We start from the raw sequence: 13112 nt of genomic DNA, 5'->3' as shown, positions 1-13112 counted from the left end.
TCCCCATACAACTGCAACCCCGATTTTGACCCCAGTCCCTCCTCCCACCCCCCCCCCCAAGAGTGTCTCTGGTTCATAGTTGTTTGTTGATTTTTATTTTTTTCTTTCTTATAGTTATTCTTTTTCCTGGTCCATATTTAGGTTTTCTAGATTCCTGCTATGAGTGAGACCATCGGTATTTTTCTTTTTCTTTCTGGCTTGTTTCGCTGAGCATGATCCCTTCCAGCTCCATCCATATTGTTGCAAATTGCATGTGTTTATCTTTTTTGAATGCTGAGTAATATTCCATGGTGTATATGTACCACATCTTCTTGATCCACTCATCTATTTTTGGGCATTCGGGTTGTTTCCAAAGCTTAGCTATTGTAAATAGTGCTGCTATAAACATAGGGGTGCAGGTGCCCTTTGGAATTGATGTTTCTGTGTCCTTTGGGTAAATACCTAGGAGTGGAATTGCTCGATCATATGGAAGCTCTATCTTCAGTAGGTTGAGGAATCTCCACACAGCTTTCCACAGTGGTTGGACTAGTTTGCACTCCCACCAGCAGTGCAGGAGAGTTCCTTTTTTTCCACATCCTCGCCAACATTTGTTGTTGCTAGTTTTTTTATGTGCCATTCTCATTGGTGTGAGATGGTATCTCATTGTAGTTTTGATTTACATTTCCCTGACTGCAAGTAACATTGAACATTTTTTCATATACCTGGTGGCCATTTGTATTTCCTCTTCGGAGAAGTTTCTTTTTAGTTCTTCTGCCCATTTTTTGACTGGATTATTTTCTTTGTTTTTGTTGAGTCTCATCAGCTCTTTGTAGATTTTTGTGATCAGTCCTTTATCAGTAGTGTTGGGTGCAAAAATGTTATCCCAGTCGGTAGGGTTTCTCTTTGTTTTGGTTATTGTCTCTTTTGCTGTGCAGAAGCTCTTTAAGTCCCAGCTGTTGATCTTTGCCTTTACTATGACTGCTTTGGGTGATGCATCTGTAAAGATGTCTTTGAGGTGCATGTCATGTAGTGTTTCACCTATATTTCCTTCTATATATTTTATGGTTTCAGGTCTTATGTCTAGTTCTTTAATCCATTTTGAGTTGGTTTTTGTGCATGGTGTGAGGTAGTAGTCCAGCTTCATTCTTTTGCATGTAGTGACCCAGTTTTCCCAGCACCATTTATTGAACAAACTTTCCTTGCTCCAATGCATATTCTTTGCTCCTTTGTCAAAGATTAGTTGACCATAAATCTGTGGGTTTATTTCTGGGTTTTCTGTTCAGTTCCGTTGATCCATGTGTCTGTTCTGGTTCCAATACCACGCAGTTTTAATTATTATGGCTTTGTAGTATGGTTTGAAATCTGTCATCCCTCCTGTTTTGACTCCTCTTCCTCCCTTTCTGCTTTATGTAAAAGGCCCTGTTAAAATTATTATTATAATAAAATTAATTATTATTAATGGGACTTTAAAATTTAGTTCAGTATCTTTAGTTGTTTAGGTCTATTCAGACTTTATTTCTTTTTTTTTTTTTTGTGGGACCCTTGCCGGTGGCCAGGGACCAAACTGGTGCTGCAGAGTCTGCAGGCAGCCTCGCAACCCAGCGCTCAACCGCTGCGCCACCAGGGGAGGCCCCAGACTTTATTTCTTTATTTTTTTTTAAAAAGATTTATTTATTTATTTATTTATACAAGCACTGGGTGCAGTCAGAAGTGCAGGAGGGTGAGAGAATTCACCAGAGCCAGAGCGGGGAGCAGAGCAGGCAGAAGGACCGAAGTACACTGCTGAGGGGAGCAGCGGGCGGCAGGAGAGGTCTGCGCGCCATGTGGGACCCTCCTCCAGTGGCCGGGGAGCAGCTGGGGATCGAACTGGCACTGCAGAGGCTGTGGGCAGCTTCGCAACCCAGCGCTCAACCGCTGCGCCACCGTGGAGGCCAGACTTTATTTCTTGAGACAGTTTCAGTGGTGTGTCTTTCTAAGAATTTGTCCATTCCATCTATATCTGATTTGTTGGCATAGAGTTGTTCATAGTATTCACTTGTCATATTTTTTATTTTTATGTGTGGTACAGAGCGATATCCTCTTTTCATTCCTGATTTTAGGAATTTGTACCTTCTCTCTTTTTTTCCTTGGTTTCATTGGTCTTTTAACAACTAACTTTTGGTCATTGATTTTCTGTTTTTTTCTGTTTTTCTATTTTCATTGACTGTGGGTCTAATATTATTATATCCACTTTGATCCTTGTTTTGGCTTTGCTTTATTATTTTTTTACCTAGTAGTTTTTTAAGTTCAAATTTATAAATTATCCCTGTGCCATTTTTCAGCAATATCTTTAAGTATTTCTACCTGTTTTTGTCATATAATTCTAGTGTTTTTGGAGAACATACTTTCAGTATTTTCAAATGTACTATGTTAATATCATTCACTTATGAAGGTATTTTTGCTAGAAATAAAATGACTGTCTTTTTTTTTCAGCAGTTTGAATGTTCTGCCAAAACACTACCTTATGGCTTCTTTGTTTTTGATGAGGTGTCAGCTAGTAATTTTACTGAGCATATATTGTGCTGTAATTTGTTATTTATGCTTACTAGATATCCAGATGTAGCTACTAAGAGGTCCTTGGATATACGATTCTGGAATTTAGGTTAGCGATTCAGGCTCAAGACAGTAATTTGAATCTTCAGCATATACAGTGAACTGGTCTAGAAAACTACTACAAGTTACTAAAAGGGCAGTAATTATTTTTACTGCTCATTTTGGCATTTAATAAAATGTGACTTTGGGAATATTTATTTTTTTTAATAATGAGAAACTGTATTCTTTAATTTGGAAATTGGACCAGGGAGAGCCTCATTTGTGGGGTAGGCAAGGAAGTTATATGATTCTACTAAGAAAATAAGAGGGAAATGTCACAATGGGTCTTTATCATATATTCCTGTCTGCATCTAAACATCACAATCTAGCCCAGATTCTTATTTCATATAACAGCAAAACTCATTTGCCAAGGTTCAGGTGTGTTTTAGAATAAACTTGGCAATGTTCACTCCAAGTTTTGCTGTCTCTTACTCTATGACTATACCTGTGCACAGCAGATATGGGGTCAGATACATAATGGTTTCTGATATTTTCCTGAGGCATTCCTCAGAAAAATAGCAGGGATTTGCTATGATGATGTCCAAACTGTGTGCAGCATTTTTTTTTTTTTCAGGTAAATCCAATGAATTACTATAATCATAGACGAACTCTTCTTTGTATATGGCAAATGTTCTGTCACATTCAAAAATATATATAGTCTTCTCTATGCAGTTGTTTCTGGTAAAGCTGGGGGCGCTCACACATGCATTTCTGCCACCTTCTCTGGAAGCTACAATTGCTTCCTTTGCAAGTTGCAGAGCAACTTCCTGACTGTACCAGAACTAGCTCAACTTCCAGTTCTCTTCTGAGTCTGGTGTTATAGTTCTCATTCCCATCTGATTTGATTTGTTGCTTCTGCTCAGCATAAAGTTCCTGGTGAGCTGCTAGGGTGTGGCCAGAAAGCTGGGGCATATTATTGTCTTCAAAGTCACTCATTTCCTAAATTGTCTATAACCAGCCATGTGTGCATAGTCACTCTGACAAACCTGACTTTGTGATTTTATGTAACTAGTTCACGCATTCCCCTAATTAAACTTAAAACTCTTTGAGGCCAGATGACTGTATTTTCTTTCATATTCCCCACTGTGCTTCACTGTAGCTTTAGCTCATTGAAAATGTTCAGTGAATATGAAACGTATTTTCCATTTGCCATGGAAAACTTTTTCATAGATGCGTTCTTCGATTAGCTTAGATTTTCTTTATATCTTATAAAGACGTAGGATTCTGGAGGATGTCTTGAGTTTATCCCTAACTAGCAATATTATCTGTTCTAGATACCTTTCTTCATTGACTTTCTTTAGTGGCTGATTTGAGTCAGGTTCTCAGACTTTGGCAATACATACGTGGGAATCACTTGACAAGTTAAGGCCTACACCAGAAACTCTAATTGGTTTGAAGTATGGCCTTGGCATTGAGAGTCTTAAACCCCCCCAGATGATTCTAATATGCAGCCTAGGTTGAGAGCCACCAGAGGGAGAGATTGGACTCCTGAACCTCAACCTTTAAGTCTGCTCATTAACAGCTATAAATCAATGTCACTAGTACATTTACATTTTCTCTTTTATAAATTCAGTAATACTTTTTTCTCCACCTCCTTCTAGTTTCTTATCTCAATAATCACTATGGTGCTTCTGACACTGATGACTGTCACAGTGGATCCTCCTCAAAAATTACCGGACTTATTTTCTGTGTTGGTATGTTTTGTATCCTGCTTGCACTTCCTGTTCTTCTTGGTATACTTTAACATTGTAATCATGTGGGATTCCAAAAATAGAAGAAATCAGAAGAAAAGCAGGTAGCTATATCCCCAAACAAATGTGAAAATGTTAACAGTACTGAAAGTTTTTATGAACTTTTTGCTATGTATAAATCATCATTTTGAGATTAATGAAATTATAGGAAATGTTGATAAATCACTGATGTTTACACAAAAAAAATTATTTAGGGACCAAAGCCCAATGGAGGCTTTTGTTTTCTGATAATTGTGTGGCCAAGACATACTTTGTTTTATTAATATAATTATTCAAGTGGGAAAATAAGAGAAAAATTCCCGAAATCCTCATGTTTACTTAGGAAATGTATTCTATGACTTGTTGTCTTGAAAAAAAGTCTGCAAATACAGTGAAGTAATATACTAGCCACTCTTTAAAGGAAATCACTAATTTTGGTATTCAAATTTAGTTTTCCTTACATTTTAGAATGCAAGAAATGTGTAATTCATTGTTTAGAAATTATATCTCAGGGATTGAATTTGTAATAATCTTTTTAACTACTGTGAGGAATGTAAAATGCTTGAGATTTGAACATGCCTTATTATATGTGCAAATTTGAAAATTTTTTTAACAAGGTGGTGGTATTAAACCATGTTATTATTTATTTCCAAGAATGTTGATTTACTTAATTGCAATTAAACAATGATTTTTTTTTTCAATTTAAATCTAAGTGGTTTGGAAAAAAAAATCTAAGTGGTTTGGTGAAATCTTTTTAATTACTTATAACCACTAGGTTTTAAACTTCCAGGGTCATTCTTTAGTTAAATGACCATACAAAGGATTTCATACTTCTGGTTTTTTTGTTGTTGTTGTTATGACAAGGTTCAAGGTTATCACTGCCATGAGCATTAATTCATACTATGTTTCATGTTAACTTGGCCTTGTTCATACTGTATTACTCTTTTATTAGCAAAAAGCCTCTCTTTAGTATTCAATTAGTAAAACTAATGTATTATACCATGTTGTAGTTTCTCATGTAAAGATTTTTTTTAGTCTCTGATAAAAATAAAATAATTTGCCCATCAACCTGTATTTTTAATGAATATGTTTCTTTCATAAGATAGCCATTAAAATATATTAAGTAAATGGTAGTTTTATTTTAAATAAGCTACAGTGCAAGCCAAATACATACACAGATAAAGAAAAAAAAATGGTTCTAGACATGAACAGCCACAGGCTGATGGAAGAAGGTATATCTAAGTCTGATAGAGGAAGTAGGTTTAGACAAAGCAAAAATCAAGAAGTATTTCATTCTCAAAGCAAATGTGCATAAAGACTCAAAGGGCAGGTCAGCTGAGAAAAGCAGCCTTGAATGGCTGCCGAATCAGCAGGAACATTGCTGTCCATGGTCACCATCTGTAATCACTGTGCCCAAATGTCAGCATCTTGGCTGCCTAGTATAGTATTATTTATTTATTTTTTTTTGTAATAGTATACTTGTGTTTTAACACAGGATATTATTTTAAGTCAATGATGAGGAAGTTTTAACTTCTAAATAATTGGAATAGAGAAGCATAACTTGAAAACAAAAATATTTTATAGACATTAGTACAATAGAATGCACCCATATTCCAGCTCTTACAGGCAAATTTTGCAAACAAAACATTTTCCAGATGATTTACTCGAACCACATTGAGTTAAATCATAGCTTTTATGTAAACTTGTAAATCTATTTGGAACTTAGAGCGATTAGGTTTCAAAATACTCAAGATGTCCAGTGATGAGTTAAGATCACAGAAGTAGTCAATTCCAGACTACTTCTCTCAAACTCAGGATACTAGGAATGTCTTAACATAAAGATTTAGGTCATGTAACACTATTAAAGACTTTTCACTTTCTTCACTAATACACCTATCAAATAGCTTCTCACATATTTTCAAGTTTAGAGGGAAGAATGTTTCTGAGAAATGCAGTTTTCTCCGCTGCCAATAAACTTAGGTCTGCTTCTTAAAATGAAGAGAATAGGGTGTATCAAATGTATCACATAAGAAGCATACAAAAGTCATTTTCCTTTGAGGCCTTAAGGAGGGGCGAAAAATCCCCGATGTAGCATTCTGTCCAAATGATAAACCATAACTAAGTGAGTGAAACATTTACAAAAGTCAAGGCAGCCAAAGGAGCATCTCTGTTCAATAGAAAAAGTAGTAGAGATGGATAGGATGTAACTGAATAATGGTTGGAGTAAGACGATGGTTTTAAGTCTCAATTGGTTTCTCCTGTTATGTTCATTGGAAGATCAGGGCCAAGTGTATCTCACCAGCCCCTCCTGTGCTTCCCTCCTTCCCCCCATATAAACATTAGTTTTGTGTGTGGATCTTCCTGCATTGTCCTTCATGTGGCCTCCAAGGGTGATAAAGCGAGAGTCATCTGATCTACAATGAAGAGACTGGGAAATGATTCTTAGCCGACCCAGCTGTTCTGAAAGGCAAAAGCTTAGTATACCAAGAGGTCAAACATACAGTAACTGATTTAATAGCATTAAGCACATACCTACATAACTTGGATTACATATGAAACCAACTTACCTCTTAACCCTTTGTTTCCTACTAATGTAGATTTCTTTATATATTTTGTCATATCCTAAGCTTAGTTTTCAATGCTAGGACACTAAGGAATTATGCTTTTTGGTATATTTTAGGTAACATCCACTGTAAGGACTATCACAGTGTTCTTAATATTTAACAAATAGATTATCTTAAAAATCTTAAAAAGTACCAATAAAATCATTAGTGAAGGCAATTAGGCTTGATAATTTGGTTGTTGCTTAGTATCTGTCATTTAAATAGTGAAGCATTTAAATAGTTTTTTGTGAATGATTCATTTTTGTATCAAGGGGTAACTGAAATTTTTCTAATGAAAAACTAGTTATCTTCAACTTTAATTTGTTAAATTTTTATACAGTATTTTTATTTTCATGATACACAGAATTAGATGACATGATAATCTTTTTTTTTTAAAGATTTATTTATTTATGCATACAAGAGCTGGGGTACAGGCCAGAGATGCGGGGGTGGGGAGGTGGGGTGGGGTGAGATGATCCACCAGAGACAGAGTAGAGAACAGAACAGGCAGACTGACTGAAATAAACTGCTGAGGGGAACAGCAGGCAAGACAGGAGAGGTCTGCCTCGCCATGTGGGCTTCTCCCTGGCCGGCCGGGAATCAAACTCGTGCTGCAGAGGCTGTGGATTACTTCAAAATGTGATGCTTAACCTCTTGTGCCACCAGGGAGGCCCGGTAATCTAATTTTGTCAAGACTTAAGGCAAGTACTTAAGTATGGGACAGCATTTACCTCCCTGTGGAAATAGTAAAAAATAAAAATGTAGAAATGTTTAAATAATGTGTTATCAAATTATAACACATATTATGATTCCCTTTTTGCCTTTGTTTTGTGATAGCACAAGTGATGATATAAACAGCATAGAAAAGTAGCAATGAATGCTTCAAAATAATTGGAGGGGATCACATACTGCCCCAAATGTAAGGTCTTTTCTTTAGGTCCAGTAGTCTGCATAGTTCAGTTTAAAAACAACTTCATGTTTAAAGGTACTAAAAAATAGGTTCCAATATTTTATAAACAGATATGAAAATTTTAAAACAAAATATTTTTTCTCTATGAACATAGGAATAAGTAGATATAAAAACCCATCTCTGAGGGCCTCCCTGGTGGCGCAGTAGTTGAGCGCTGGGTTGCGAAGCTGCCTGCGGCCTCTGCAGCGCCAGTTCGATCCCCGGCTGCTCCCCGGCCACCGGAGGAGGGTCCCGCATGGCGCGCAGACCTCTCCTGCCGCCCGCTGCTCCCCTCAGCAGTGTACTTCGGTCCTTCTGCCTGTTCTGCTCCCCACTCTGGCTCTGGTGAATTCTCTCACCCTCCCACGCTTCTGACTGTACCCAGTGCATGTATAAACAAACCAAACAAACAAACAAATAAATAAATAAACATGCCTCTATTAAAAAAAAAAAAAACCATCTCTGAAACAGTTGCTCTTTTCAATAAGAATCTAACACATCTGAGGCTTTAAGTGGGAAACTGGTACCTAATTACACTCACTACTAGATTTAGTCTGAGTTTTAAAATATATACCTCTACCAGAGGTGCCATTTTCAGAAATGCTTTATTAATAAGTACAGATACTACAAGTATATAGAAGTGTACATGATACAGAATATTTAAGTCAAGATTCTCTTCTACATGTTCGCTTACATTACAGGGTCAAGAAGAAATGTATTATTTACATTGAGATTATCTACTGGTGTGTGTAGAAAGTTTAAATTAGCTGCAAGAAATTTTATCTAGACATGCACCTGCCTAGTGCTATGAGCTGGTATTTACTGGGCAGATTAATTACAAACATTTCTTCTGTTCCCTTAAATATGATCAGGCAGATGCAGAAGTTGGTGTTCATAGTGAATGCATTTCTTCTAAATGCCTGTGGGATATAAAAGATGATTATTAAATCAAGAATTAGTTTTCAAATTAATATGCATCTCATATGTGACTTAGGAAATGATTTAAACACTGTCTACTATTTACTTTGGTACCTAGTTTAGACTGATGATTTCTCAATTGCTTAATTTTGAGGTTTTTTTTTTTAAAGATTTATTTATTTATACAAGAACTGGGGTACAGACCAGATGTGCGCAAGGGTGAGAGGATTCACCAGAGACGGAGCGGGGAGCAGAACAAACAGACTGACTGAAATACATTGCTGAGGGGAGCAGCGGGCAAGACAGGAGAGGTCTGCCGCGCCATGTGGGATTCTCACCGGCCAGCCGGATCGAACCCGTGCTGCAGAGGCTGCAGACAGCTTCACAGTGCGGTGCTCAACCCACTGTGCCACCAGGGAGGCCCTTAATTTTGAGTCTTAAGTGAGATTCATCTTCAGAAAAAAATTGTCAATATGAATACTCTTACATAGCATGTTTCAGACTATGAAGATGGCTCTTGAGAGACATCTGAGAAAGTTCTAAAACTCCAAAATGACTTACTGAAACCACCAAATCTACATGCCTTTTGTCTATAAGCCTCAGGGCCTTTTAGCAGGTGTTTTCTCCAACAGCTGCCCCCCCCCCCCTCGGCCAAAAAGACAGTATTTGTGGACATTCCTATTCAGATTATGTCCCTATGGGGACTCCTAGTGGTGGTATAAGTTCTTGTCTGTTTGGCCCTTTTGTGAGAGAAAGCCTCTGAAGAAAGCAGTCACTCACTAGCACTGCTGGCACATATTCCCATAGGGCATGTGAACCATTCACTCCTTAAATACCTCTTCCTTGCTTACATCAGCAGCTGTGCAGAAGTAACGACACCCCGTATCTTTACCCATTCTCCAGAATCCACCCACCTAGAAGACAGTTTGCCAACCTGACAACCAACTTGCCAAGCCTTGTTTGAGTCTGGTCTGAATTCCTGTGGCTTTTAAACACTCTTAATACCCTGATAGGTTATCAGAACTAATGATAATACTATAAAGGAAAGGAAGACTATAATTTATTAAACAGTTACTATGGGGGGGGTACTAATTAAGCTAATAATTTTGTACAATCCCACAAGGTAAATATTATCAGTCCCATTTTAGGGGAACCAAGTCCTTGTTTGCAATCACACAGCTAAGTAGGTAGTAGAGTTAGTGTTGGATATCTAATCTAAATTTTAGCAAAGAATTTTCAACTGACCATGGCTACTAAAACTGTTGAGAAAGACTGATGTCAAATTTAGGGTCCAGCAAAAATATTTTGATCTGTGTGAATGTCATAGCACAAGAGTAGGGAGTGGCGGCATGTTTGTTATTTCTGCACTGCTATATTGGTTCTAGAGATGAATATCTCATAATACAAATGAAAATAATTTAGATTCAGTGATGGAGTTCATAAGCAGTATATATTGACAGGATTCATTCTTGATATGGCAATTATATTTTTTATAAAACATATTTTGTATTGTTACTTATCTAATCTTCATTGATCCACTTCTGAATTGTCTGAACTTACTAGCATGGTGATCCTGTCAGTGACGTGACCTGAATCTACCTTTCCACCATTCTGTTACTCTGCCTTTTTTGCTCAAGTTGTTCTCTGCAAAGGTCTCCACAGACTGTCAAAATTACCCATTTTTCAATTCCTGCTTCCTAGAAAAGTATAGTTTCCATTCTAGGGTCTAAGTGGCACTTAATCCAATATAATATAGAGAATAACTGCAACTTTAAAATCATGAAACTTTAAAAATGACCTAATCACTCCATCCTGAGGTAATCTATGTCTGCTGTGTATTCCTATATTACTGCTTATTCTTTACTGATTCTTGTTTATACTATATAAATCTTGTGTCCTTAACTTGATAACTAGGTTACAAAAGGTTGGCATTATGCACAGTGCTTTGTTTATACTAAGCTTCATACTTTTATTTACCAAATGATTTATCCAAATTGTATCTAGATAAAGTATCACTGTACCCCCTGCAGTATCCCTGTTAACATTAGGGAAGATAGCGAAGATCATTCTTTTACTTCTCCTAAACACCTTTATTGGACTTAGTACTACTTGTGGCCTATGGATTGCTGTCTCCCTTTTAGCTCTCTTATTTTCACATCATTTTATAAAGGTTTTTTGCTTTGTAAAGCAAATGAATTTGTATGGGGTAGTTCCTACCTCCTCACACACTAAATAACACAGTACGGGAGACATAATCCCTGAAGTGTGAGAGAGAGTAGGAATTGGTGTGCAAAAAGGAAGTTGGCCAAAGTGGTATCCAGGAGTACTATGCCTATTAGAAGTTTCTAGGGCATAAAGTCAGGGAGTGTAATACCCTCCTTTAGTCAGTTGGGTAACTATGATAAATGCACAAAAGAAAACCAATGAAAGGATGTGGAAGAGAGAGATCTGAGGAAGCCTAGCATAAGATGAATCACAAGCAGGTTTTGAAAGATTGGTGATATTTTGAGGATGGAAGAAAAGATATGCCATGCAAAGAAGAGAAGAACAGAGGTAAGGGGAAAAGAAAGGCACTTTCTAAGCCATGTGTCTAGAGAATGGTAAGTAACCTGGAGTGACTGAAGTACAAGGAAAAACAGGAAAGGTAAGCTGTGGTCATATAAGAGAGTTCTAAATATCACTATAAATTGGGATTTTACTTTGAATATGGTGAAATAATACTTTTTAAAGCAGTAGCAGGACAGGTTATGGGGGCAAGAGACCAAAAATAAGAGACACGGGTTATAAAGGGAATGATGATAATCTAGATGAGAAGTAATAAAGGGATAAAATAGTGCAGGTGATATGGAAAGGAGAAGTAAACTTTTTCAGAAGTGATATGGTGGAAGTTGATGTGAAGGGCAAAAAAAAGAGAATTGAGATTTTGAACCATATCATTGGAATGAATGCAATTTCCAGAAAGGTAAATGAAGAAAAATTTTGGGGGAAAATTATGAGTTCAACATATTGGGGGACATTGTATACCAAATGAGATTGTGGATATCAGCTGAGGGAGAAGGCTCATAAATAGATTTGGAGACCTTATACACTAAGATAAGAACTAAAGTCAAAGGAATGGAAGAGATCATGAAGTGCCCAAAGTAAGAAGAAAACACAGTCAAAAAGAAGAACCCAGGGAAATGCCTCAAAGGTGAAGTCAGGTTTTATTTCACTGTCATTTTTTTCTGTTGCTCTCCAATAAAAAGGAAGTTGACAATTCCTTCCTTAACCTTAATCCTTTCAAGTTTTCTGAAAGTACTACTCAGAGACTTAAAAGAACACTGTTAACTTGTGAAGCTCTTTAGTAAGAACCCATGAACACAAAACTATTCCCAATATTTTAAGTTCCCCAAAGGCCACTGAGACTGCCATTTACTAAAGGTGTATATTGATTTGCCAAATGTATAACAATATATATTTATGACCACCATCTTATAGTTCTGAAATTTTATGTTTAATCCTAGAATTAACCGTTTAATCCTAGAATGAATAAATGTGTCTGTGTGTATACATTTTATATCTTAACTATTTAATAGGACATCTGACCAGCAATGAAACCTGAAATTCATAGTTCACTACTGTGTAGTGGACAGGCTCTAGCACCAAACTACTCGGGTTAGTATCCTGGCTTGGTCTCTTGGGTGATTCTGTGACAAAGTACATGACCCCTTTGTGTTACAGTTTCCTCATCTATAAAATAATTAGTTGTTGTGAAAGTTAAGTGGGAAATGTATGAAGTACTTACAATAGTGCCTGGCACACAGAAAGTGCTATAGATGTTATTGTAATAAGCTATTATTTGTTGTATAACAACAGAATGGACATTTTAATGAATGAGAATGAGATAATTTTCTATTTAAAAAGTCTTGCAAATTTATCTAATTTCTGTATAAATATTTCACAAAGATGCTAATTTATTAGGAAGTCAATATTAATCCCATGAAGTAGTTTCCAAAGAAATGTATTTTCAGGATAGAATAGAATTTTCATTTTGTATTGTTTTCTAAGAGATAGTAAGCAACATCTGGTCAGCTTTAAAGAGTCTTAATATTAATGCCACTAAGTCTGGGGTAATGCTAGTTCTTAATGTGAACCTTTAGTTACAGGTTCACTAAATAATAATAACACATATTAACTTGTATTCCTTCAAGCTAATACATTATAATAAGCTATTTATAAAAATATTTTAACATACTTCTGAATTCATAGGAATTGCTTTGAAGGTCCAACTAAGTAATACATAAATTATTTAATCAATTTAGC

General features: G+C 36.4%; 2 protein-coding genes and 1 pseudogene across 5 annotated transcripts in view; 1 reads left to right on the top strand and 2 right to left on the bottom strand.

The window, feature by feature from the left end:
- ALG6 (ALG6 alpha-1,3-glucosyltransferase) overlaps positions 1–5398 on the top strand; it is a 37864-nt gene extending 32466 nt beyond the window's left edge. For all 3 annotated transcript variants that reach the window (XM_037499283.2, XM_037499284.2, XM_054691149.1), the window contains one exon: positions 4212–5398. In XM_037499283.2, the coding sequence (XP_037355180.1) occupies positions 4212–4409 (198 nt within the window). In that variant the 3' untranslated portion in view covers positions 4410–5398. The remainder of the gene's footprint in view (positions 1–4211) is intronic.
- On the bottom strand, positions 2874–3552 carry LOC119235737 (EEF1A lysine methyltransferase 1-like; annotated as a pseudogene).
- A 3083-nt stretch (positions 5399–8481) lies between the features above and the next one.
- ITGB3BP (integrin subunit beta 3 binding protein) overlaps positions 8482–13112 on the bottom strand; it is a 51057-nt gene continuing 46426 nt past the window's right edge. For both annotated transcript variants that reach the window (XM_037498466.1, XM_054690879.1), the window contains one exon: positions 8482–8812. Coding sequence is in view for 1 of the 2 variants with exons in the window: in XM_054690879.1 (XP_054546854.1) it covers positions 8805–8812 (8 nt within the window). In the remaining variant the exon portion in view is untranslated. The remainder of the gene's footprint in view (positions 8813–13112) is intronic.

The sequence above is a fragment of the Talpa occidentalis genome, unplaced genomic scaffold, assembly GCF_014898055.3.
Source record: "Talpa occidentalis isolate TD23 unplaced genomic scaffold, MPIMG_talOcc4v2.1 talOcc4.9, whole genome shotgun sequence".
Classification (NCBI taxonomy): domain Eukaryota; kingdom Metazoa; phylum Chordata; class Mammalia; order Eulipotyphla; family Talpidae; genus Talpa; species Talpa occidentalis.
The sequence above is the reverse complement of the archived record's forward strand: the minus strand, read 5'-3'. Positions and strand labels throughout refer to the sequence as shown.